Source organism: Hirundo rustica, chromosome 26 (genome assembly GCF_015227805.2).
Source record: "Hirundo rustica isolate bHirRus1 chromosome 26, bHirRus1.pri.v3, whole genome shotgun sequence".
In the NCBI taxonomy this organism is placed as follows: domain Eukaryota; kingdom Metazoa; phylum Chordata; class Aves; order Passeriformes; family Hirundinidae; genus Hirundo; species Hirundo rustica.
In genome coordinates, this window is record NC_053475.1 from 4329356 (window position 1) to 4355512 (window position 26157).

A 26157-nucleotide genomic window follows, 5' to 3' on the forward strand; every position below is an offset into this window, starting at 1 on the left:
GAAGCTGTCCCAGCTCAGTGCGGGAACACTGCCACCCCTCAGTGTCCCCTCTCCAGCCCGGGGACATCCTGTCCCGTCAGGGCTCATGTCAGGGTTCCTGTTCCCCCTCTGGTGCGAAGACAGGCCTCATGTCCCCTCTCCAGTGCAGGGGCAGCCTGTTCCCCCAAGGCAGCTGCTGTCCTCTCCGGTGTGGGGACAGCCCGTCCCCGCGGCCCGTGTCCCCTCAGGGCTCTTGTCCTCCGGGCTGGTGTCAGGGCTCCTGTCCCTCCCCAACATGGGGACAGGGTGTCTTTTCAGGGCTCGCGTCCCCTCTCCGGTGTGGGGACAGCCCGTGCCCTCGGCTCGTGTCCCCTCAGGGCTTGCGGTCCCCCTCCAGTACAGACACAAGCCCGTCCTCTCAGGGCTCGTGTCCCATCATTTCTCATCAGGACTGGTGCCCCTCAGCGCCCGCGCCCCTCAGCGCCCGCGCCCCCTCAGCGCCCGCGTCCCCTCAGTCCAGATCTCCTCAGTCCAGATCTCCTCAGCGCCCGCGTCCCCTCAGGACCCGCGCCCCCTCAGCGCCCGCGCCCTTTCCCGCAGCCCCGCCCCGCTCCAGCCGCGCGTGCTCGGAGCGGCGCCGCCGCCGCGCCGGCGTTCGGGGTCACTTTGAGGCGGCGCCATCGCCATGTTGAGGCAGCTGCTGGGGCCGCGCTACGCGGAACTGCTGCGGACCTGGTGAGCTGCCCTGGGGCTGTCTGTCCGCTCCGACCCAGGCTCTGCGCGCCCTGACCCCGGGTTTCCCCGCTCCGACCCGGGCTCTGCTCGTCCCGCCCGGGTCTGTCTGCCCGGCCCGGGGCTCCGCGCTCCTCTCACCGCGCCCTCCGGGCACGGCCGCGCACTCAGCGCGCACTGTGGGAGCCTGAAGGGCATCCCGACCCCTTCCCGAAGCCGTGCCCGAGGCCTCCCCGTTCCCTCCGCGCTCTGCCCCCTGTGAGGTCGCTGGGGACGGTCCTGGGGTGCGGAGCAGCGCTCGGGCCGGGGCTGAGGGAGCCGGGGAAAGGGCTTGCGGCCCACCCGGCGCTGGCTGTACTTCACATATATAAATATAGCAGGGCCCGTGGGTGCCCTTTGCAGGGCTGTGGGAGGCAAAACGAAATGTTCGGCAGGGCAGAACCAACGGGATATGGCTGCAGCAGTGTATGGCGCTGTGTCTTCTCTTTGCTGAGTAGTAGTGTTTTTGAGTAAAAGACTACGACCTTTTCCCTGTCATATCTCGTGGCTGATAGCTCTGAGGACTAATGCTGTTCCGGGTCTGTGAGGTTGTTTTAGATTTCTGTGTCCAGTTTGGCACCACAAGATCAGAAGGATCCAAAGCTGTTGGAGAGCGTCCAAAGGAGGGACATGGAGCTGGGGAAGGGTCTGAGGAGGGGCTGAGGGCACTTGGCTCGTTCAGCTGGAGCAGAGGAGACTGAGGGGAGGCTCCTCGGGGGCTGCAGCTCCTCCCGAGGGGAGGCGGAGGGGCAGGGGCTGAGCTCTGCTCTGGGACAGGGACAGGAGCCCAGCAAGGGCTGGAGCTGTGCCAGGCCTTGGGATGGAGCTCAGGGCAAGGTTCTTCCCCCCGAGGGTGCTGGGCACTGCCCAGGCTCCCCAGGGAATGGTCCCAGCCCCGAGGCTGCCAGAGCTGCAGGAGCGTTTGGACAGCGCTCTCAGGGGTGCTCAGGGTGGGATTGTTGGGATGTCTGTGCAGGGACAGGGGCTGGACTGGATGATCCTTGTGAGTCCTTTCCAGCTCAGGATATTCTGGAATTCTAAGCTCTTTTCCTGATTGAAGTGACTTTCTCAGGCACCTCAGCCATGAGCATCTGCCAGGCCTTTCACAGTAGTAATTTGTTGTGTACCTGGGTGTGTCTCTTCTTTAGGATGCCCACCCTTGTGACATGGGGTGGTGTGGCTGGTGTCGGTGTGATCTGGGCCACAGACTGGAAGCTGGTCTTGCAATATGTTCCCTACATCGGCGGCAAGTACAAAACTGAAGACTGAGCTTCCCTCTAATGGTGAGTTTTGTTTGTGCATCTTTTGGCTTAATCAATAGAATTACAGAGTCCCAGACAGGTTTGGGTTGGAAGGACCTTAAAGCTCATCCTGCTCACCCCCTGCCATGGGCAGGGACACCTTCCACTATCCCAGGTTGCTCCAAGCCCTGTCCAGGAGAACCTGGCCTGGAACACTTGAAGACAGTTATCCCTCTGCTGGTGTGACAGGGCATGTTTCCTCTTAGCCTGGGGCACAATCATATTTTTTTCTTTTTTTTTTTCTTTTTTTTTTTTCTTTTTTTTTTTTTTTTTTTTTTTTTTTTTTTTAAATGGAGCTTCACAGATCACCAGAAGGATGAAACATTCATTAGAATATGTTTTTCAAGTGGTTCAAGTGCAAGCAGCGGGTTTTCCACAACATAATGCAGTTCTCAAGAGGTCAAATCAAGCTAATTTGGAACTTTTGATCTATTTGTTTACTTCTGTTCCTGAGCAGAAGGGATACAAGCTCATGACCAGTTTTGTGACTAGGCAAATTTGAACTCCTTTCTGCTCCTTGTAACTGGTATTAAAAGTAAATTGAGTTTTCAGAGCTGGTTATTTTATTCCAGAAATTCCTTGGAAGATCTGCTTTCTCAAAGTTTTGGTTATTTTCCTTTAAATGCATATCAGAAGCGCTGTTCTGAATGAATGTTCTGAAACTGGAGCAGCAATTCCTAAATTCCTAAAGCTGGAGCAGCAATTGGACATCCTTCTGTTGGGACTCTAACTGCGTGTTCTTTCTAGTAGGCAGGCTTTGGATTTCTTTATTCCTTGCTGCAGACAGAAGGGAGTCAGGGAGATTTTTCAATTCATTAAATAATGCTAATGAGGAAACTCTGAGTCCAGAGGAAACTCTGTCCACCTCAGCGCTTGTTTCTTCTGGTCAGAATAATGGTTACATCTAAGTGTGGATTAATGAAAGTGAGCTATTTGTGTTCCAGCTACACAGTATTTTGTAGGGAAGTCAGTTTGGGAAGCACAGAAAGTACTTTTTAAGCTTTTTTAGCAGTAGTTGTTGCAGTTTAAACAAAAACTTGGTATTGCAGAGATCCTTCTGTAGGCAAGAGAGGAATGAAACTTGTCTTGGAAGTTAGCTGAACTGGAGGCATTTTGTGTCAGTGGGATGTTTACAGACAAGTCATAGAACCATAAAATCACAGAAGGGTTTGGGTGGGAAGGGTCCTTGCAGCCCATCCAGTTCCACCCCTTCCATGGGCAGGGACACCTTCCACCATCCGAGGGTGCTCCAAACCCCGTCCAACCTGGATGGAGAAAAAGTTTTCAAGTGGAAAAGCTCAAGGTATGTGGAGGCAATTAAATTACCTTCTAAGGGCTTTCCTTCCTTAAGAATTGTCGGTAGTAGGAACACAGCTCTATTCCCGAGCCAACAATGTCTGTCCTTCCCATTTTGAAGTAAGAACTTTGTGTGTCAGTCCTCTGGAAAGAGGAGCAGAAAAAGGGGTTGTTGAGGGGATGTGTCCCCTTCCAAGGGGACTCCAGGCCTGCACACCCGCACCTGGATCAGCTCCTGTACCAGAAACTTCCTGCCTGGATACTGGAGGCTTCTGGGATCTCACGAGTTAGCTGCTGTGGCGCTGTGCAGGAAGCTCTGCTTAACGACTGCTCTGTGTTTGTCGTAGGGTTGTTACTGCTGGAGAGTGTTTGGAGCCATCCGTCCGCTGAGCCCCTGCTTGGGGTGACCCTGAAATGCCCAATACAGATTCTGCAACAAGCTGTGATCTGTCTGTCTCTCTCCAGTGAACAGCTGTGAGCAAATTTGCCTTCACTCACCACTTCCTCTGAGCACGTTCCCAGCACATCTTGCCTTGATGGGAGTAATTTATAAACCTGGTGTACAAAATAAACCAAGTGAATGATTTTGGGGGGGGGAGGGGGTGTTGGGTTTTTGGGTTTGTGAGCGTGTGTGTGTTACCTCCTTAGACCATTCTTAGGACCAGACTCCTGGTTTGGTTTGGGGTTATAGAATCATGGAATCACAGACTGGTTTGGGTTGGGACACCTGGCACTATCCCAGGTTGCTCCAAGCCTTGTCCATCCTGGCCTTGGACACTTCCAGGGATCCAGGGGCAGCCACAGCTGCTCTGGGCACCAGGTTATGTCTTCAGTTTGTTGGACTGTGTATCCTTGTTGCAATTCTGGAACAACCCACGTGTCCTAAGGCAGGTGTGCCATGTGTTTGCCTCTTTTCCTTGGGAATCAACCACTGGCTTCTAGGATACTGGGATACTAGGATACTGATAATTTATGTCGATTACAGTTCTTGAGCTGCTCTTAGGGATGTGTGTTGATTTTAGGCTCATCATTCCCAGATCACTGTCGCCTCATGGATACAGTTCAGTTTTCACAGCCAATATTGCAGAGTTTCGTGATAACAGATTCCTGAAATTTTGTTTAAAGGAAGGATTTGGGGTTTTTAACATCAGTTCATGGACTCCTTAAATGGTCTATTTTTAAAGCTTTTCTGGCTTAATCTAGGGGCTTGAAGAAGGCAGACCCCAAATTCTGAGTGTCTTTGTACCAGGATGAACACCAGGGGTTCAGAGATCTGCTCAGTTCTTCATTTGAGGTTTGAGCAGAAAAAGAATCTATATCCTCAATTCATAGATCTATTTGTGAACTTAAATCGGTGAGGAAACAACCCCCAAACACAACGCTTTAGATGAGAGTTTTTAGCTGTTTGGAAAAGGAAGAAGGAGGATTATTTTGCTCTGGTCTCTGCCACTTAGCCACAGATGACTCAGACTCGGGGGAAGAGTTCATCCCTTTTCACAAAGACCAGAATTTACAAACAAACTTCCTCTGTGTGAGAACAGGGTCGCTGTTTTCTCTCTGCTTAGTGCCCAGTTTAATCTTACTAAAGTGTTTGGCTGGAATGAAAGGGTTGAATCTCTGTAGGGGAAAATCCCAGTTGTAGTTGTGCTGCCTGTGTGTCACTGTCAGGGCTGTGTCACCCTCAGGGATGTTTCTATGGAAAACTGTTGGAAAGCCTGCCCAAACAGTGGCACTATGCAGGACACTTGGATTACTTAATTAACAGTAAAATTTCTCCATGTTGCTTCAGCAGCATCATGGTTAATTAATTAGGGGCAAAGAATATAATTTTCACATGCAAAAACTGCCTTTGCTGCTCTGCTGTGTCCAGTGAGATGCAATTCCATAATCCTGGAATCTCCTGAGTGAGAAAGGATTCACAGGGATCATCAGTCCAGCTCCTGTCCCTGCACAGACACCCCAACAATCCCACCCTGAGCATCCCTGAGAGTGTTGTCCAAACACCCCTGGACAGCCTTGAGGCAGCTTCCCTGGGAACAGAAGCTTCTGGAATAATGGGATAATGCTGCTGATCCCTCAGGCTGTCCCATCCCTGCTCCAGCAGTGCTCCTGACTGACCCGCAGGAGGCCAAAGCCTCACCTTAACCTCGGGATACTGAGTGTAGGTTTGACAACAGCAGCCCTCTGCCGTGTGTAGCGGTGTTGATATTGATCCATTTCCAGCCAAATTCTGCCTGGGAAGTGGATATTGTTGGAGAGAGGATATTCTGTCAGGCTGTCCTTGTAGGCAGTCAGTGGTGACAGTCACTTTTACACAGCCCCAGTGGTAGAGGTGTGCCCAGCAGGTGAGATGGGACACTGAAAGGAGAAAAACATGTCTAAAATCTCAGCTGTGTGCACAGGCAGCACGGCAAGGAGTGTACAGAGCTTGGATTTGTTTGAGGATTGTTCGGCTCCTTGTTCTTTGTGCAGCATTTCTAGTGATGGACGTATTGCTAATTAACCCTAGGATTAGTGTATAACTGATTTAATTGCTATATTTCTCTTGCTACAAGAGCAAGAAACACTCTTGAAAATACCTTCACATTCTTGGGCAAGTCTGTTAAAATTCAAATAATTACTGTTCAAGTGGCATGGGCTATCTTTCTGATTTTTAATATCCTAGCATTGCCTCTCTTCTAACAGTTAATTATTTTCATAATGAGCTATGAGTGCCACATATGCTAGAGCAACAAATTAAAAAACAATGACCTGACAGTGGGGTAAAAAGCTTTCCTTTCCAATGCTGCAGGGGACACAGAGGTAGCTATGGATTTATGGGCATCAAACGAGCTCTGGGTTGGTGATGTAACTTTGAAACAGCCCCTAAGGAAAGGGAGGCTCTGCATTCCTGCCTCTTCAGGTGTTTGTCCTTGTTGTGGTACCTGCACTTCACTTCCCTGGTGGAATGTGCAGGTGGAGATGGGACAGGAGGTTTTTACTGCAGCCACCTCGGCACTGTGAGCCTGGAACAGCCCTTGTGGGTCTCTTCTCCTGGAAGAGCCTCTGCTGGAGCTCCTGGGATGGAAATTCCGTGGCTAATCCTGCTCTGGAATAAGCTCCTCGATTGGCTCTGGGAATGCCGAGTAGGAAGCTGGAAACCAGGGATACCTGCAGAGTGAAATCAAGTTTTTCTGTTGGGATATCCTGCTGCCTCCTTCCATGCCTGACAGTGGTGATTTTTTGGATTATCCTCTCATCCTGGGGCAACACAGTCTCTGGCAGCTGAATCCACTTTCAGCTGGTGGTTATACCTGCAAATACCTCACCTTGGCAGTGTTCCCAGAGGAACACTGGAATATTTTCCCTTCAGCTCAAGTTCGTTTCTACCCAAACATTTCACGCAGTCCTAAGAGAGAGTAAATGTTTCCCTTCCACAAACCGGTGCCAGCTGCCAGTGAAAACTGATTTTCTACCTCCTGATAACCTCAGCTCGAGGTCCAGAGGACATTTCAGGGATCCTCTTCCACATCCAAACTCAAAGTTCCGCTTGCTCCCAGCTCTCCCCGTTCATTCTTAAAAAATACCACTGAAGGTCTCAACGTGCTTCAGTTTCTCTTTTGCACTCCAAAGCTCCATGTCAATACTTTAGGTTATAGCACTATGAACTGAGCTGGATTGTGAGGTTTGGGGTATATAGTGGGAATTAGAAGTTTTCCATCTCTTTTGTGCAAGATTTCAGGAAATAACAGCAGGGGTCGAGCAAGACATTTCCTACCTGTGAGGAGGCAACATAAACTACCACACACCAGTCCCCGTGGAGCTGGGATGCCTTCGGGGCAAAGCTCAGCATTGATCAAATCGAAGACGCAACCTCCGCCCTCACTGATCTTAGAACTTTTTAAACAAAGCAAATGTAACCTTAGCACCTACAGGCGCACCTGGCTCTAGGAAATTGTTTCCAGTTCCTACGTCCCAGTCTGGACAATTTGCAGCCCATCGTGGGGGTGTGGGCTTCCCTCTCATCCATGACGTGTCTCACATCCTCCCTCAGTCTCCTGCTGCTTTTCAAACGAGGGAGTTTGAAACGAATGAGTGAGCCCTGAATTGAAAAAAAGGTACTAAGTAATACCCAACCGTGTGATGTTTAACGATGGCCAGTGCTGGTTCCTGCCCTGGGATGGGGCAGCCCTGGATGCAGGGACAGGCTGGGAATGAGAGGCTGCAGAGCAGCGCTGTGGGAAGGGACCTGGGGCTCCTGCTCCATGGCAAGTTGGGTCTGAGCCATTGCTGAGTCCTGGCGGCCCAAAGGGCCACCGTGTCCTGGGGGCACCAGGCCCAGGGAGGGATTGTCCTGTGCTCTGGACTGGGGCAGCCTCACCTCCAGTGCTGGGGGCACTTTGGGCACCACAAGGTCAGAAGGATCCAAAGCTGTTGGAGAGCATCCAAAGGAGGGACACGGAGCTGGGGAAGGGTCTGAGGAGGGGCTGAGGGCACTTGGCTCGTTCAGCTGGAGCAGAGGAGACTGAGGGGAGGCTCCTCGGGGGCTGCAGCTCCTCCCGAGGGGAGGCGGAGGGGCAGGGGCTGAGCTCTGCTCTGGGACAGGGACAGGAGCCCAGCAAGGGCTGGAGCTGTGCCAGGCCTTGGGATGGAGCTCAGGGAAAGGTTCTTCCCCCCGAGGGTGCTGGGCACTGCCCAGGCTCCCCAGGGAATGGTCCCAGCCCTGAGGCTGCCAGAGCTGCAGGAGCGTTTGGACACCGCTCTCAGGGGTGCTCAGGGTGGGATTGTTGGGGTGTCTGTGCAGGGACAGGGGCTGGACTGGATGATCCGTGGGGATCTCTTCCAGCTCAGGATATTCCAGGATCCTACGTTACTGCCAGCTGAGGGCTGGAGGAAGCACTGGCTACTGACAGAGTTTGATGTCAGACTAGAGCGGTGGCTGGAGAGAGTGGACACACCCCTATGGATATCGCTGCTGTAGTGTCTGACACTGATCCCTTCTGACTGCTGCTCCAAGCAGGATTCTTAACAAAAATCTAATACATCATTCATTAAAGGAAAATTGATTCCTCTGACTTGCTTCGGGAAAGAGGCTGCCCTGTGGTGTTTCCCAGCATGTGGATACTGGAATGGCGAGGAAGACGAGCTGCCAGAACTCAGGTGCTGAGGTGGTACCTCATTCCCAAAACTGGGGTTCACAGGTGGATGTTCCTTGGCAGCGGCAGGCAAACACCTCTCCTGGCGGCACCACAGTAGGGGATTTTTCACTGCAGCTGCAGTAGGTGTTGGTTTACACGCTTTCCTGGGAAACTTTCATTGCTTTGTCTTCACTCCAGTTCCTCATGTGCAGATTTCCCCTTCTTTTGGGGTTTTTTTTTTTTGGTGTTTTTTTTTCCTTTGGTACGCTGCTGTTGCACGGAGCGAACCCCGCGAACCGCCCCCGGGAGCAGCCCCATCGCGAGGGGCCGCTTCTCCCCCGGGGGTCCGGGCGGGTCCGCGGCCGGGGGCGCGGGGCGGGGCCGGGGGTCGCGGGGCCTCCAGTGCGGCCGGGGCGGGCGCGGGGGAAGATGCCCAAAGCGGCGCTGCCGGGACATCGTGGGGGCCCGCGGCGCTCGGCGCTGGGGTAAGGCCGGGGGTTCGCGGGGGTTCGCGGGGCTGGGCTGGGGGGGTCCCACGTGGGGGCGGCGGGGGGAGGGACTATATGCGGGCGGAGGGATCCGGGCGCGGCGGGCGGTGGGAGGCGGCTCGGTGGGTGGAAGGGGCGGGCGGAGGGAACGGCGCGCACCGGCCGGCGGGAGCGGGGCCAGGGCCCGGCGGCGCCCGCGGGAACGGGACCGGGAACGGAGCGGGAGCGGGACCGGGAGCGGGACGAGCCGGGGCCGCGGCGCCGCCTCCCGGGGGCAGCGGGAGCGCGGAAGGGCCGGCGGCGAGAAGAGAGCGCGGCGGCCGGGAAGAGCCGGCGGGAGGCGGCCGGAGCCAGGCGGGAGCGGGCCGGGAGGAGCCGCCATGGAGCGGAAGAGGTGGGAGCGCTCGGCGGGGCCGCCCCGGGCGCGGGGGGGCCGCGGGAGGCCGGGCCGGGGCCGCAGCCACAGGTGGAGGGGAAGGGAGCGGAGACCCGGCCCGGGGCAGCCGCGGGGGGAGCGGGGATGCTCGGCACCCCTCAGGGACGGGGGAGCGCCGTGAGGAGCCCCCGCGTCCCCTCAGAGCGGCTCGTACCCTGCGAGCACCCGGGGTTCTTTAGTCTCAGATGAGCAGCTGGGGTGTCGTTTCTCCTTTCTTGGGGCTTGCTCTGCTGCTTTTTGGGTGTACTTAGGAATTCTGGGGAGGGAGCGTCGGCTGCTCGCGGTGGTGGCCTCAGGGCGGGCTCGGGATGCGCCTTCCCGGGAGTGTGGCTGTGGGGGGAGCACATGGCCCGGGAGCTGGAGGGTTTCTATTTATAGCCCTGCATGGCTCATATGGCTGTAGGTGGCCATATGGATCCTCCCCGCACCCACGAGGCACCCGCGGGCTGAGGTGTGAAACTCGGGTCCAGCGGGAGCTGGGAACGCAGCAGGAGCTGTCCCTGTGTCCTCACCTGGCCCTGCTTGTCGGGAAAATCCGTACCGTCAACTTCTGCATCTGTCACAGAATCCTCACAGGGTGGTTTGCCTTGGGAGGGAGCTTAAAGCCCATCTCATTCCACCCTCTGCCGTGCATGGAGCAGGGACATCTTCCACTGGACCAGGTGGCTTCCAGCCCCGTCCAACCTGGCCTTGAACACTTCCAGGGATGAGGCAGCCGCAGCTTTAGCGTCAGGTTTCATTTTTAGAACCAGATTATGCCTATGAGAAAAGGGTGAGTGAACCAGAAAGTGCCATCCTCGAGAGTGTGAAGCCGATTCTGCTGCTGCAACTCAGAGGCTGAGGGCAGGATGAGACCACCAGCAGCAGCTGAAAGCTTCAAAGATCTTGGTTTTCCCAGAACTTGTTTGTTAAGTTGCACTGTCGGAGCTGAACTTTAAAAAAAAAAAAAAAAAAAAAAAAGGGAGAGAGGATAAGTAGCATGTTTTTATTCCCAAATTATTATGGGTTTTCCCTTTGTATCAATTTGGACAGAGATCAAAGGTAGAATAGAGCTTTGTTGCGCTAATTTTTGGTTTCTGTTGCATTTTGCATTACCTCAGAGTGGCAAATACAGGTGTGGCAGTTCAGTAATACCTGTGTGAGTTCTGCTTGTTTATCTGGGGGATTGTTCTGTCCAGTTCCCAGGAATGTACAGATGCAGGACGGGTTTGTGGAAAGCCCCCTGTGAGAGGTGTGTGTGAGCCAGTCTCTGGCTGGAAATTGCATCTTCCTCGAGGTGCGAGTACCTGGGCGTGTTTTTAAAGCCAGTCCTCGAACCTCATCTTTTGGAGGGCTTCTGGCTGATGCATTGGGACTTGTGGGTTTGGAGTGAACAGGAAAAGTGCAGGGATGGAGGATTTCAGGAAGAAAACTGTATCAGGGGTTTTGCCAAAGTGTCTTTCAGAGAGTTTTGGCTCCCTTCAAACTCAGGGTTCTCACACGGGGGAAGGAGAATTTAGTGCTGCATTGTGGGGTTTTTTCCTTCAGAGTGTTTTTCTCCTGAAGGTTTGATGACCAAGTGTCAGAAATTTGGGATCACTTCTCATCTCTGCCTCAGGTTGTTAACATCACTGTGCTGGGAAGCTTCACACTCCTGAGTGAAACTTACTTTGTTGAGAATTCCTTACCTTTGCAGCACAAATGTAAGAAGTTGGAAGGGAATGTTTTTAACACTCCTCCAAGGATATTTTAATCAGTACAATCTTTTCCAAAAAACAGCTGTGGAGCAGAATGCTTTTACTGAGTCTGTGCTTTGCTTTTCCTCTGTTGCTCTGGCTTGCCTGCAGGGATGCTCATGATGTCTCACGTGAGACGGAAACGGCCTCAAGCTGCACCAGGGGACACTTAGGTTGGGTATTAGGGAGATTTTTTTCATGGAAAGGGTTGTAAAGGATTAGAACATGCTGCCCAGGCCAGTGGTGGCATCCTCATCCCTGGAAATGTTCAAAAACATGAGGTTGTGGCACCTGGGTCATGGTTTAGTGGTGAACATGATGGTGATGCTGGGGTGACGGTTGGATCTGATGATCTTCAAGGTCTTTCCCATCCTTAACAATTCGTGGTGCCTGAGTTGAGCCTTGCAAAATCATCTGGTTGTATTTGTGTTTGTCCCGGTGTTAGGGAGCTGCCACTTGGGCTGTTCTTTAGGGATGCGATGCTTCTGGAAATTCAGGAGGTTTTGTGTGTCTCCAAGTGCTTTGGAGGTTTTGGGGTTTTTTGGGGGGTTTATTTTTGGTATGGTTGGAGTCCAAGTTGCTGAATGAGGACCCCCCTGTTGCCCTGCAAGGCAGGGAGCATCATCCCTTGGGAATGTCATCCCTTCCAGGTCTGGGACAGGTCGGGTCCCCGAGGCTGCTCCGTGTGGAGCTGTGGGACGGGGCTGTCTATCTGTGAGGGTGTGGGGCGGGCTGTGGCACCTGGAGGTGTCGCCCACCTGGTCTGGCATGGTTTTTACGGCTGTGCCAGCCCATCCCGACATAACCCAGCTGGAGTGTGGGATGCCGAAGCAGGGCTGGGTGTGGGATAACGTGAGGATGCTGTGAGGGAGATGCTGACGGTGGTGGGTTGTGCGGTGTCCTGGGGTCCCCATCTCCCTGGGAGCACCGTCGGGAGGTCCTGCAGCCCTCCAGGAGCCCCTGCTGCCGGGATTTGCCTGGAGCAGAGCTGGGGAGAGAAGCGAGTGGAGGGAGCACGATGGAAAGCAAGAGGGCGAATCATTTTGTGTTCTTCCCTTGCCCCATCCGGCGAGGAAACGAGGCTCTGAGTGTCTGCTTTCAGTGACCCATTTTCCCCGGGTTATTCCTGCCTCCATTTCTTCCAGAGGCAGGCTGTGGCTGGGTTTGCTCAGGGATTTGTCTTTTGTCCCTTGCTTCCCAAGTTGTGCAGATCCTGTGCAGGCTAAATGGGGAGCGGAGGGGAGGAGACTGCTGGGGGAGGAGGGGAGAGGGCCCGGGCAGCCGCTCTCTCCTTAAGGATGTAAAGCAGGAAACAAAGGGTGAGCGGCACATGGAGAGCAGGGGCACCTGGCAGGCCTGGCCCTTCAATAGGCTGCTCCGAACGCGGCTTAATCCGCCCGGAAAAGGCTGGGAATGGGAGCTGGGGGTGGCTCGGGGTGGGTCCCAGCAGCCAGGTCTGTTTTGTTCGAGGGAGCCAGACGGCCCGAGCGAATAAAGCCCCGGAGCTGGTGATGGACGAGCATGGAAAATCCTTTGCAACTTGTAAACTCCTTTGCAACTTGGCCGTGCCCTTGCCTTTCACACGCAGGCAGCTGTGACAGAGCCTGATTTGGGAGCCCAGGATCAATCCAGGCTCTTAGCGTTGCTGCCTGGGGGGATGTTACAGAGCAGAGGTTGGGGTTTGCAGCTTTGTACCAAAATGTCTCATTTCTGGGCCTCTTTAAAATCTTTGTGCAAAACCAGGAGTGCAGGGGGAGCGAAAGGATGCAAATTCAGTATTTTGTGACGTTTAAAGGGCACTTTAACGGGGCTCGGAGTTCCGTGGTGGTGGGGGAGTTTCTGTGTGTGCTGGTATGCGGCAGGAATCCCGCTCGAGTTTTGGGTTCCTCTGGCTCCACCCCACACCTCTGACCCTCCCAGGTGTGTGTTGATGTCCCAATGTCCTGCATGGTCCTGCCAGAGGGTCCCCAGGAGCTCCAGGGCACTCCACCCCTTCCCTTCTCAGCTCACTGTCACCTTTGGTCATAGCTTTGCTCCCTGCTCTGCTGCTGTCCCAGGGAGCCTGGGGATGATCCTGACTTTTGTAAGACCTAATCAGAATAAAAGTTTTTCTTCTGAACATTTCAGTGCTTTTCCTTTGGGCCAAGCTTCCCCAGGAAGAGACAGGACTCTCAGTCATTTCAGGTGGGTTTTTTGAGACTCTGAGCAGCTTTTCAGTTCTTGCAAAATGAAGAAAACACACAGAGATGAAGGGCTCTGTTCACTTAAAATCCTGTCCTTGACTGTACTGACTGTTCTGGAAGCTACTCTGCACTTTAATGCATTATTTTTAAACCTGCTAAAACACTAAACCCCAAATTGGAGCAGCAGATCTTGAAAGAGGAAGCAGTGCCATGTTCTTCATGTAGCAGGAGTTTCTCCTCCTGGCTTCGCTGGCAGCAAGAGCTCTGCCCTAAAGCTGCTGGAGTTGGTTATTCCTCTCTCTGGACTGAGACAAATAACTCCCTTTATAGTCTGAAAAAGTGATTCACAAATTAGAGGCTGGACACGGGCTCTGTTCCTGGCTGCTTGGTCCTGTGCTGTGTCCTGGCCCAAGCGCAGCTCCACAGGGAGCTGGTCCAGCTGAGGAATAACCAGCGAGGGAGAGTTTCCTCCTCCCCTCCCTGCCCTCCCAAGATGGATTATTTTCCTCAGCTGGTTCATTTGCATGAACACTGGGCTGTGTGAGCAGGAGTGGTGGCAGGGAGAAGATCCAGGCAGGATAAGCAGCTTGGGAGCAGTTGGAGCCAGGAGCTTCCAGAGCAGATGCTGTGTGGGATCGCCACAACCTTTCAGTCTTAACTCCTTCGTGAGACTTTTTCTAATTTCAGTTTTAGTGTAATTTATATAAAATTTATCTCAGTTTTTGGAGAGCTTTTAATGCTTTGGTACTTTCTGGGTTTGGTTTTTGTTGTTTTTTTTTTTTAATCTATTGTTTTTCATGCACAGTTTGACTTAGCATAATTGCTTTGTCACTGTCCTATACCAGGAATTCTCTGATTTTGCTGATTTTCCCCTAATAAAGCTTCAGGGCAGCAGACAATATGTGAAATTAGACTTTTCCTTTTTTTTTAATTTTTTATTTTGTTGTTGTTAAGACCCTGCTAAGGTTGTCAGTATCTCACCAGTGTGAGGTGAGGTCATAACTGGCATTTTTGGTCTTAAAAACCTTCCAGCCCATTAACCTATGATAGTGGGATGGATACACAAGGAATGAGCTTCTCCTGGATGGGAACTAGGATTGAATATGCAAGTTGCAGGGTGGAGAAATCCAGAAGTGAGAGTAATTGAGGTAATAAAGAGGTGCTGTTATGATGCTCAGTGAGGTGAAGAATACTTGGTGCTTATTGCCTTTACAGTCCTACACTGCAGCCATAACACACTGGCTTCTTTTGGCTTTATGAATAAAAAAATAGCTCATGATGTTGGATTATTAAAACAAAACAAACAAACAAAAAACCAAAACAAACAAACAAAAAGCCCAAAGAAAACATCAGTAAAGATTTGGAATAATTTGTGCCTGCTCTCCAGGTAGAGTCTTTGTGGAAACCCAGATGTTACAGAAGAATCTCGCTTCCCTTTTGCCATTAATGGAAAGTTCTTTGAGGTTTTGACATTTTTCTTTGCATCACTTTCTGATTCATTGTTTTGCAGCTTGTCAGTAGTTAACTTCTGGTTTTCTCCTGAAGTCTTCAGGATGCTACAAAAGACTTCTGTCTTTTCAGCAAACCTGAATGTGTGCTGTTCAAGGGGCAGGGAGAGGAGACAAGGAGCATTTGTGGTGCTGGTCAAATGCAGCAGTCCTGGGAGAAGAAATTATACTTGAAAATGGGCATTTACTACAAGAGACAACTGAATGAAAAGTGCTTCTGTGCTCAGATCTCCCTTGATGGTTATTGTGTGCATTCTGCTACATTTGTTTACCTGTTCTGAATCTTCCTCTTGACATATAAAAACATTAAAACTTAATTTGTCTGTTCCACACGAGACGGAGTCAATGTGAAAGCAAAAATGCGCATTTTAGAGTTGGACGTGAGCTTCATTCTTGAAAGTCCAGAGTGCGTTTTTCAGGAAGGAAATAAAAATTCTCTCTCCTGAGTTGCAGACGTGCCACTGTGGAAGTCCAGAGGGTTTAAGTTTCCCTCCATGTCTCTGTGGTGTGTGTTTTCCAGCCCCAGTGGGAAGAAGTTCCGGAGCAAGCCGCAGCTGGCGCGTTACTTGGGCAGCTCCATGGACCTGGGCACCTTTGACTTCCGCACGGGGAAGATGCTGATGAACAAAATGAACAAGAACAGGCAGAGGATGCGCTACGACTGCTCCAACCAAGCCAAAGTAAGACTGAGCGGCCCTGGCGCTTCCCCTCCCCGCTCTGGAGCTGCCACAGCAGCGTCTGGGAGAGAGGGAAAATGCAGCGTTTTATAACTGAGGTGTGAACTTGGAGCTGCGTCACAGCATCTCTCTTGGTGGGGGTTGGACAAACGCTGCTCCCGGGGGGTTGGTGCCGTGCAGGAGAATTGTGTCACTGCTCAGCCTTCTGTGGAGGGGAGCAGGGGAGAGACTGTCACCTTCCTCAGTTCCCAACACAAGAGAGGCACTGACCGGTGGGAATGAGTGCAGAGGAGCCCCTCTGCTCTGGGGCCAGGCTGGGAGAGCTGGGGGTGCTCAGCTGGAGAGGAGAAGGCTCCAGGGAGAGCTGCGAGCCCCTGGCAGGGCCTGAAGGGGCTCCAGGAGAGCTGCAGAGGGACTGGGGACAAGGGCTGGAGGGACAGGACACAGGGAATGGCTCCCAGTGCCAGAGGGCAGGGCTGGATGGGAGATTGGGAACAAATTTATCCCCATGAGGGTGTTGAGGCCCTGGCACAGGGTGCCCAGAGCAGCTGTGGCTGCCCCTGGATCCCTGGCAGTGCCCAAGGCCTGTTTGTAGAACAAAATAAAATTCAGATTGTAATTCAGATTGTTGAGGTGTCAGGATGGCAGTGACAGGTTCCCTGTCTGCATTGATTGTCCCAGGTCATTCCTAAGGATTTTCATCAGGTGCTAAAATCTTTCCCAGCACCCAAAAGCTGCTGTTATGCACCTAAACACTGAACATGGAAAAGGCACAATGATCATTTTTTAAATACATCAGCCAGTCAAGGATCATCATCACGAGAGTGCTGGGAACATTTTTTGCAGTCCTGGGTGCTGCAGTGGTATTTTGAGACTTGCCTTGAGGCAGAGACCAGCAGCTCACACACCTCAGGCTAAAAATTCTGCCCAAAACTCTCAATAAATGTACAAATGTTGTCACTGGCTTCTGAATGGATTAGCACCCAGATGGTTCAGAATTATATTTGTCCTGAATACATCTTTTCTACATCTCATGAATAAATCTGTGAAGCAGACACCGTGTTTGCATCCCTGAGAACAAAGCGTGTCCTGCAGCCATTCCAAGAGTTTTGTGTTAGATTTTGGGGATGAGGAACAGTCTCCCTATGCTTCTCCTAGCAGAAGATGCAGTCATGTAGTGCAAAATTGGCTATGAGCTTCATTTAAGAGCTGAGCTTCGTTCAGAACCAAAGGTAAAAAAGGGATTCGGATTCCAGCCGTGTTGGTTTGTTTATTGGTCACAACTGGATTTAGAAGGAATGGTTTGGAGTGGTCTCTGGATTCAGAAACCAGCCTCTAAATCCCTGTTTGCAATTTTTTTTTTTTTACTTACTACAAATATTGTGTTGTAATCCTCTCTTTTAGTGATTGCACGTGGTTTGCTCTGGCTCCTAAAGTCATTAAAAATGGGAGTAAAATTGATGTGTGTGAACTAACATGGGAGGAGGCTGCTATGTTAAACAGAATGAGTGGAAAACTTTGATAGGTCTAAGGCAAGATTTGAATTTAGTTATGTATTTTTAGCAGCCTAACTTGTATAACTTGAGATTAGACAAGATTTCAAGCCCAGGAACTGTTCCCTGCTGCACTTCTTTATGGCTGTAGTAGCATTTTGGCAAATTGAAACTATTTTTGTGGGTTTTTCCTTTTCTTTTTGTTTGAAACAGGGCAAGCCTGATTTGAACACGGCCCTGCCTGTGAGACAGACAGCCTCTATCTTCAAACAGCCCGTCACAAAGATCACAAACCACCCCAGCAACAAGGTGAAGAGTGACCCCCAGAAAGCTGTGGACCAGCCCAGGCAGGTAAGGATGAGAAACTCCTGGATTTGCTGCTGGGAGGATCCCAAAATAATCTGCTTTAATGTTGTGATGCTGAACAAATAATCCCTGGCAATTCCTGATCTCTGACCCTTCAGAATTCAGAAAAATCTTTCAGAAGCAGTGGATTGCAGTGCTCCCAGCTCTGAAAATCAGAGCAAATCCCATTCCCAATCTCTGGTTATGGACTCTGTGCGCTGGGATTTACAAACTCCAGCCTTTGGTTACATCACAAGTCTGGTGTAGCCAAACCTGAATTTCCTTAATACTGAAATTAAGTATTATCTACAAAATTATTCAGACATTGTAATCATTTCAGAGGATGCTTAGGTTTAGAATCACTGTCAAAATGTTGCAATTGTGTAAGAGTTCCATGTTCCATTAAATCCATGTTCCTGCACAGATCACACCCAATGTGGTGTTTGTTGCAGTGCAAGGGATTGTACATTAGTGGGAGTAAACTCTGCCAGTCTAAGATCATAAATTCACTTAAAATGTTATTATTAATACAAAAATCAGAATGTTTTTCTTATCATAATGTGTATTTGCAAGCAAAAGAATGCACCAAAATTAGGAGAAAGAGTGCTCAGGACAGGGGAGAGCCTTGGTAAAATAAGCTATACCTCTTGGAACACTAAAAACCTTTTCTGAAAACTTCAAAAATACATTTTGAAGGCAGTTTTTAAGAATTACATCAACCTAGTCGAGCTAGAACCTCCAGATGTGAGCTAGAACTTACCTGAATTGGGTGAAGATTTTGGTGGTTGGGGTGGGTTGTTTCTGTTTTTTAAGCACGTTGCCAGGGTTTTTCCATGATTTTCTGGGGAAATAGATCCTGTGTGTTCAAAGTGTTGTTGCTATTGCTGCAGTTTTTGTAGTTAAGGCAATGAAAGAGAACACTAAAGATAAAATGCCCTCTCCCAGTTCTAAGCTGGATTTGTGTTCCTCTTTAAGGTATTTTACTGGACTGCAGAATATTTCAACTTTTGCTCATCATGCACTGGCTTAAAAAATAACAGAATCCCAGAATTCTTGGGGGCTGGAAGGGATCTTAAAGATGATCCCATTCCACCTTCCTACCATGGGTAGGGACACCTTGCACTATCCCAGGCTGCTCCAAGCCCCATTCAACCTGGCCTTGGACAATTCCAGGACTGGGGCAGCCACAGCTTTTCTGGATAACAACAAAAGAAAAAGAAAAAAATGAAAAACTCACCTGTTTGAAAGGCTAGAGAATATCCAGCCTGTGTCTGGGCTGTGACTACCCTCATTCCCCTTTTTGGATAAAGTAATGTGGGGTCAGTTGCACTTGGATTTTGACAGGCAGGAAATTAGGTGTGGGATATCCAAGGACTGTCAGAGGTGAATTCTTGATTTCTCAAAAATCTCAATAAAAATGTGGGGTTTTTGCAAGATAGTTGATCCTCCAGCTATGCATTGCTCCTCCTGACCCCTCCTGTACCCAGGTGCAAAGTTAAAGGTGTATCAAGGTGATGTATTTGACTTTCTACTGCACCAGACATGCAGGTGTTTTTAAGCCTGGGGAAAGTCTGTGACTCAAGATCAGGTAAAGGACCAAACTGCTGGACAGGAAGAAAAAAATACCTTGAATACAGTTCTTCCATTCTGTCTGTGGGATGTGTAGGAGAGAAATAGGGTGTAAAAAAGGCTGTCTCACACTCTGGGCTTGTAGCTGGAAGTCAGCAAGCCTGGCCTTGCTGCTGCAGCTCAGAGCAGTGAAAGTCCCAGCCCCTGGAAGAAAAGAGTTTTATTCCATGGCAGCAAACTGGGAGAAAGGAGTTGTGGGGCTGATGGGCAATGAGGATTGTTCTGCTGCTGGAGGTGACAGATCCCTTCTGTGGTAAATCCACACTAAACTGTCCCCAGCACTGCTGTTCCCTCTCTGTGCAGGAAGCAGGGGTTCTGTGGAGTTGTCAGTTCCATTTCTGGTTGTGCCAATAACCACCAGTAACCACCTGCTTTGGCTGCAGCTCTTCTGGGAGAAGAAGTTGAGTGGACTGAACGCCTTTGACATTGCAGAGGAGCTGGTGAAGACAATGGACCTTCCCAAGGGGTTGCAAGGTAATCAGAGGGTGCCCTTCACTCAGGGCTGGCATTTTGGCACCTGGCAGCGGTGAATGAGGGTGAGCTCCCTGTTCCCAGGGCCTGGCAGGGCCGTGGCCATTCCTGCTGCTGCAGGAGCTCTGCTTTGCCTGGGGGTCCCAGTGCCCTTTGTTCTGAGGAGTCACTGAAGCAAAGCTTCTCAGCCTTTTGGGGGGTTCATTTTCCAGAAACAGCAGAGCATCCCAGAATGCTGTTTGAGTTTGGGTTGGAAGGGACCTCAAAGCCCATCCAGTGCCACTCTGCCATGGCAGGGACACCTTCCACTGTCCCAGGCTGCTCCCAGCCCTGTCCAGCCTGGCCTTGGGCACTGCCAGGGATCCAGGGGCAGCCACAGCTGCTCTGGGCACCCTGTGCCAGGGCCTCAACACCCTCACAGCCAACAATTCCTGCCCAATCTCCCATCCAGCCCTGCCCTCTGGCACTGGGAGCCATTCCCTGTGTCCTGTCCCTCCAGCCCTTGTCCCCAGTCCCTCTGCAGCTCTCCTGGAGCCCCTTCAGGCCCTGCCAGGGGCTCGGAGCTCTCCCTGGAGCCTTCTCCTCTCCAGGTAAACAGCCACAGCTCTCTGAGCCTTGTTCAAGCAGAATGGAGACATCTTCCCTTTGCAGTTTGGTGGCTTTTATTATGTTTTTGGTTGTAACAGGATGAGGAATGGCTTTAAGTTTAAATACCCTTGGAGAGCTGCACGGGTGCTGTTAGAAGCATTTAGGTGTGAGATTTGTATCGTGTGAGCTTTCCAACTGACAGCCTCTGCTTGGCCATTAAAATTTCATTCCCATTGTCCTGATTTCGTGCTCCCTGCCTGGGGCAGTGCTGGTTATGGATTTCCCTCCCCCTTGCAGGGGTTGGCCCCGGCTGCACAGACGAGACTCTGCTGTCTGCCATCGCCAGTGCCCTGCACACCAGCACCATGCCCATCACTGGCCAGCTCTCTGCAGCCGTGGAGAAGAACCCTGGGGTCTGGCTGAACACCTCCCAGCCTCTCTGCAAAGCCTTCATGGTGACAGATGAAGATATCAGGTATGGACTTGCTGTCCTGGAACGAGGTTCCTTGTGCTCAAACTGTCCTTCTTTACTTTCTGAATGTCTGATGGAGCCCTGTGGCTTGGGAATTCATTTGAATGGCTCTCTAGCAATAGTGTAAACAAAAATAGTTACATTAAACTCTGCCATGTGCTTAAAGCCCACTGTTTTTTAGTTTGGCTATGCTCAGTTGCTCTGGAGTTTCAGGCTCCTGCTTGTTTCTCATGTCAAGTTTCCTTTTATTACAAAAGTGTCTGAGTTGGGGGATCCTTGACTGAGGCACTTCTGAGCAGAGGTGGGGTTGGAGAAATCTTGAACAGTGGGATTGGATTCTCTTCACCTTCATCTGTGTCAGTAAATGAATTAAAATAAAATGTATGGATTGACCAAATCCAAGCTGTGCCTGCTGTGTTTGGCAGGGAACAAGGATGCAGTTTATGCTGCTATAGGTTGCTTTAGTAATGAAATACTGTTAAATCAAGATTGGTAAAACTCAGCTTTAAGCTTTTACTGGAGAACTGAATATACCAAAGGCCTGCAGCATGCAATTTGCATTCATTAAGTGTTTAAAGGCAGTCCTTGCTTTGACTCCTTGATAAATCTTTTGGAATTGCAGGATGAATTTTCTGGGCTTGATTGAGACATAAATGACCAGGAAAAACAGTGTTTGTAACTTTGATGTCCTGTGACTGAGCTGAAATAGGAGCCCCATGAGCCACTGATTGTTGATCACTTCTTTGCTGTGTCTTTGACTTCTTAGGGTTGGGACTCAAAAGGAAAATAAGCAGGAAGAAATGGCCTGAAACTTAATTTTCTCCAGTCTCATTTTTGAAAGCCTGTGCAGGGTAGGCTGGCTTGTTAGATATTAGTAGTAGGAGTTTAAAATTATCATTAGGCTAAAAAAAAAAAAAAAAAAAGCTGCGAGATTAGCTAAATTTCAGCCAGAAATCAAGAGGTGCAGGACTCATAATACAAATACTGGACAGTTTTTCAAGTGTTTTTCATCTTCACTTACAAAACAATGCCAGGTGGGGTTTTTCGGGGGGCTTTTTTTTATTGTTACACAATGGAGTTCTTAGAGGGCTTTTCCAGTCCACGCTTGTCTCATGTTGGAGGGATTGGAGATTCTTTTCCCTTGGCCAGGGCAGCCTGGGGGCTGATGCTGGGTGTCCCTGGTGTTGGCAGGAAGCAGGAGGAGCTGGTGCAGCAGGTGAGGAAGAGGCTGGAGGAAGCTCTGATGGCTGACATGCTGGCCCACGTGGAGGAGATCGCCAGGGATGGGGAGCCTCCCTCGGAGAAAGAAGGAGCAGAGGAGGAAGGAGAAGAAGAAGAGGAGGAGGAGGAACAGGACCATGACCAGGAGATGGAAAATGTATAGTCCAGGTAAGGTGGTAATGCTGTGCCTCACCTTAAACGTGGGGAACAGGAAGGTATTCAGGAGGAATCTTAAATATTGATGAATCTTTGCTTTTTAACCTGTGCTTTGAAAGGTGTGGTGGCCTTGGGTCTGGAATGGGGGAGGTGGGCATGAGACCCCAGCTGCAGAGCTGCCCCAGCCCTGGGGAACAACAGCAGGAGCACGGGGAGCTGCTGGAGCCAGGGCAGAGGAGGCACAGAGCTGCTGCAAGGGCTGGAGCCCCTCTGCTCTGGGGCCAGGCTGGGAGAGCTGGGGGTGCTCAGCTGGAGAGGAGAAGGCTCCAGGGAGAGCTGCGAGCCCCTGGCAGGGCCTGAAGGGGCTCCAGGAGAGCTGCAGAGGGGCTGGGGACAAGGGCTGGAGGGACAGGACACAGGGAATGGCTCCCAGTGCCAGAGGGCAGGGCTGGATGGGAGATTGGGCAGGAATTGTTGGCTGTGAGGGTGTTGAGGCCCTGGCACAGGGTGCCCAGAGCAGCTGTGGCTGCCCCTGGATCCCTGGCAGTGTTCCAGGCCCCTTTGGACGGGGCTGGAGAAGGCTCTGGCACACCAGGAGTGGCTGAGGGAGCTGGAGGGGCTCAACCTGGAGAAAAGGAAAAGGAGGCTCAGGGTTCAGCCCCATTTGTCTCAGGCTGTCTCCATAGCAAAGGTTCTCCAGCCCTGAGATAACTCAGTGGCCTCCTCTGGAGCCCCTGGGACAAGAATCAAGAATGTGGTGGGGGAAAAAAGGGACTTTTTAGGATGAATAGCAGAAAAGCTCCTTTGGGGGGGATGGGGATTTCAGGTAGGAGGAAGATTGATTTTGTTAAGCAATCCGTGAAGCTTGAGGATTGATTATAATGTGCAATCTGCTTGGCCTTTGGGACATCCCATCTTTTGTCTGGGCTCTTTCTTCCCATTTTCCTGAATCACCAACAGTAGCTTTATTTGGACAGTGAATACCTTGAATTCCTTTCTGCTGTAGAGGTCTGGAATCAGGTAGGAGCCAGAACAAACTGACTGCTGCATTTGAAATCCAGGAGATAAAGACATGGATGTGTTGTGGCAGTGGGATTTCTCCTTTCAAGAAAAGATACAAAAATTCTTTTTTTACTTACGAGGTCTTTTTTTTTGTTGTTTGTTTTCCTCTTTCAGGGAGTTCCATCTAAGAATTCCCAGTATAAACCCATTCAGCAGGGTCAGCACAACCATTCACAGAGCCAAGAGTGCACCACCAGTCCAGCTGTCCCCCAGAGCCTTTGGATGGACTTCAGAAAATGTGGAAGCTGATGGTTCATTCATTGCTGGGGACTTTCGCAGATGGAACTCGACTAAACTCTACTCCCCTTCCTTTTTCTAACGGGGTAGGGTGATTGGGAATGCAAAAGTGGGAGGGGATAAAGGAATACTACATGGTGGGAGGGAAAATCCTAGGCTCTATTGTTTGGGGTTTTGTTTTGGGTTTGTTTGGTTTTTTAGGTTTTTTTTTTTTGTATTACTTTTTGTGGGTCAGTGCTGGGTGATACATTTTTAAGCTTTTCTATCAAAGTACTTTTAATGACCCACAGAACCAATTTTCTCTGTAACCCGAGGGAGGGAGATGCTGTTTCACTCCTTGGCTACTCTGCTGTGGGCTACCTGTTTGTACCTGACTGTAGGGAGGTCGTTTCATGTTGTGAATGGTTCATTCCGTGTGTGAATCCCAGTCACTGAATTGCCATTTCCTCACAAGACCACATTGGTCTTGGAAGTGTAATCTCAGAGCTGAGCTGCCTGTGCCTCTCCCCCCTGAGCTTGGCTGAGAAGGGGAAGCTGCACTCGAGGACTTGGGCTGCCAGCTCTGGGAATTGGGGCTTTTGGTTATTCCACACCACAGTTTGGATACAGAGCTCTTTGTGTCCAGACATTCTGAACAGAGTCTTGGAGGCAGATATACCCAGCCTGAGGTATATTTTACTTTGGTTTAAGTCCAGTCAGAAGGACTTTCTCAACTGGGGATGGAAAGATGACTCATTTATGACTGATAATGAGGAAAATTTAATCCTTTTTCTCTTCTGGTGCCAAGAACCTGCCCTCTGTTTCTCAGTGTGGAGGGAAGGGGATCCATTCCAACAGGTGTGGCTACACACCTGCTTTTGTGTGCAGTAATGTTCTGACTTCTTTAAAAAAAAAAAAGAAAAAAAAAAGAAAGGAAAAAGGTTGATTTTTCTATAATTGATATCTTTAAAAGGAATTTAAAGCTTTTTATTAAGTATTGAATCTTTCTTATTTGCATGTGCAGTGAAGTGACCAGCATTTTGTGTCAAAAATTGGACTGATGTGAAACCTGCCTTAATGTGTTTATAAGTATTGAGCTTCACCATGGGTACCTTGATTGATTCCTCAGTCTCTTCCAGTACATCTTTGAGCATATTGGGGCAACTTGTGGCTAAAAACAGATTTCTCTGGGAAGGGAGACAAGGAGAGGGGAGGAAGATGAGAGTTGATAGCTTGGGGAATGTGTTGACTGGGTTGCAAAATTATTTTAGTCTTAGGGTATCCATTGCATAATCCGTGCGTGGACGTCTCAGCTGAGAGAACACTACAGAGTGGTGGATTAAATATTGTGCCACCAAGCAATTGTACCAGTTGTTGGTATCCCAAAACTTGGGGAAGAAAGTAGCTCCCAGAGCCTTTATTGTGTGAGAAAGATTAGCGTTGACAGCCAGGGGCCACGGAATTGCCTTTGGGAGTAGTGCAGCTTAGTGATCCCTGAAAAATATCCCATGCCAAAGTGATTGATCCTTTATTCACCCTTTTCTTAAAGGTTTGAAAACACAAAATTGGTTGATGTTGCTCATTTGAGTACTGCAAGGAGACTGAATTGTACTTTGCTGCTGCTCTGCCAGGTGCTGCTTTGGGGAGCTTTACCTGGCACTGCAGGCAGCAGCCATTATTTTCCTTTCTGAACAGTCTGTTACAGTTACTACTCTGTAAATCTGTCCTCTTGTAAGTCATGGTGTTGAATTAAATGTTTCTCACAAAGGAGAGGTTCTTCTCGTCTGCCTCAAGCCCTTACCTGGAGTTTTGTGCTCTGCCATTTCCACTTCTCCCAGTGGAGATGCTCTGGGAGTTCTGTTGTGGGCTCCACTCTGAGATTTGGATCTTGACATCTGGGGCCTGGCAGAGGGGAATCTGGAGGAAAATTCGTGGAAAGCAGTTCATTGTTGCTGCAGAATCCTCTCTTGTGTCCTCACCAAGGGAGAGGCTGCCAGGGTGCCCCATCTCTTGGGCAGGTTGGTAATAGAGAGTCACAAGGTGGGAAAAGAGCTTTAAGATAATAAAATCCAACCATCAGCCCAGCACCACTGCATTCACCACTAAACCACGTCCCCAGGTGCCACATCCGCACTGCTTTGGTCCCAGGGATGATCACTCCACCTCTGCCTTGGTCAGCCTGTGCCAGGGCTGGACAACCCCTTCTGTTTAAAAAAGAAATCCCTAATATCCAATCTAAACCTCTCCTGGCTCAGCTTAAGTCTATTCCCATATGGCCTTTGGATCTCAACTCCAGCAGTTCACATCCCACGCCAGAGGTCTGTAAAACCAGCACACCTTGTGACCAGAGCAGTCTTACTCCAACACTGTGTTTGTGAAAACTTTTTAATATCTGGTGATGTTTTATCTACTTTTACTTGAATCTGAACATACCATCGAGATGCCATCGCACAGGTGATTGAGATGCTGATACTCGTATTTTGATGCGCTGAATATCAGGTTTAAATTGCTGCCAACTCTCTTGTTCCCTCCCCCCTGCTGCTTTTCCCAGTTCAGCTCTCTTCCCTTCAGTTCACAAAGTTTATTATGTTTTCGTTGATGTGGGGGAGTTGCTTGTGCAAAGTGCCAAAAAGGGACCCAGGACTCCTCTCACAGGCAGAGAAAGTGAAATAACGTTACCTGCTTGCCAAGGTAAGGAAATGAAGTGTTTCTTTTCACTGACCATGATGTCTTTTTCATGTTGCTGCAATAACAACTGGATTAGTTTGTCTTATCTCAGCCCTGGACGTGACTGATGGGCATAAAGTGTCTGCTGTCATCAAATCTATCCCCAGGGTGGAGAAAGCAGCTTGTTTGAGATATGACTGGTAAAGCTCATGATTAGTAAATAATGTACTTAAAAGCAATTGAGTGGAACTGGGGCAAAGCTTGTATTTCATTAATTAATATTCTCTTCTGCATAGGGTGTTGATGGCTACAGCTTTTTCCTCTCCACTTTGTTTTAGAAAACTTAAAGATTTAAAGGCTAATGTC

General features: G+C 50.2%; 2 protein-coding genes across 4 annotated transcripts; both read left to right on the top strand.

Moving 5' to 3' along the window:
* The first annotated feature begins 594 nt into the window (after nucleotides 1-594).
* Nucleotides 595-3939, top strand: LOC120763535 (cytochrome b-c1 complex subunit 10). Its single transcript, XM_040086961.1, has 3 exons — nucleotides 595-714; nucleotides 1899-2033; nucleotides 3695-3939. Exons 1-2 carry the CDS (start codon nucleotides 665-667, stop codon nucleotides 2017-2019), a joined length of 171 nt encoding a protein of 56 aa, XP_039942895.1. The 5' UTR covers nucleotides 595-664; the 3' UTR covers nucleotides 2020-2033; nucleotides 3695-3939.
* A 4954-nt stretch (nucleotides 3940-8893) lies between these two features.
* MBD3 (methyl-CpG binding domain protein 3) lies at nucleotides 8894-24894 on the top strand. 3 transcript variants are annotated; one of them, XM_040086945.2, is made up of 8 exons: nucleotides 8894-8949; nucleotides 13231-13287; nucleotides 15315-15474; nucleotides 17178-17315; nucleotides 19322-19412; nucleotides 20295-20472; nucleotides 21661-21858; nucleotides 23023-24894. In XM_040086945.2, the coding sequence occupies exons 1-7, from the start codon at nucleotides 8894-8896 to the stop codon at nucleotides 21851-21853; spliced, it is 873 nt and encodes a 290-aa protein (XP_039942879.1). In that variant the 3' UTR covers nucleotides 21854-21858; nucleotides 23023-24894. The 3 variants fall into 3 exon arrangements, with proteins under 3 accessions (XP_039942879.1, XP_039942880.1, XP_039942881.1); XM_040086946.2 differs by lacking the exon at nucleotides 8894-8949 and adding an exon at nucleotides 9245-9346; XM_040086947.2 differs by lacking the exons at nucleotides 8894-8949; nucleotides 13231-13287 and adding an exon at nucleotides 9245-9346.
* Nucleotides 24895-26157: the final 1263 nt, after the last annotated feature.

Bases quoted from the DNA above. Each gene is read 5' to 3' on its own strand.
- LOC120763535 (XM_040086961.1), top strand. From the start codon at position 665: ATGTTGAGGCAGCTGCTGGGGCCGCGCTACGCGGAACTGCTGCGGACC. The intron at 715-1,898 runs GTGAGCTGCCCT...TCTCTTCTTTAG, and splicing joins GCGGAACTGCTGCGGACCTG to GATGCCCACCCTTGTGACAT.
- MBD3 (XM_040086945.2), top strand. From the start codon at position 8,894: ATGCCCAAAGCGGCGCTGCCGGGACATCGTGGGGGCCCGCGGCGCTCG. The intron at 13,288-15,314 runs GTGGGTTTTTTG...TGTGTTTTCCAG, and splicing joins AGGACTCTCAGTCATTTCAG to CCCCAGTGGGAAGAAGTTCC. The intron at 15,475-17,177 runs GTAAGACTGAGC...TGTTTGAAACAG, and splicing joins ACTGCTCCAACCAAGCCAAA to GGCAAGCCTGATTTGAACAC.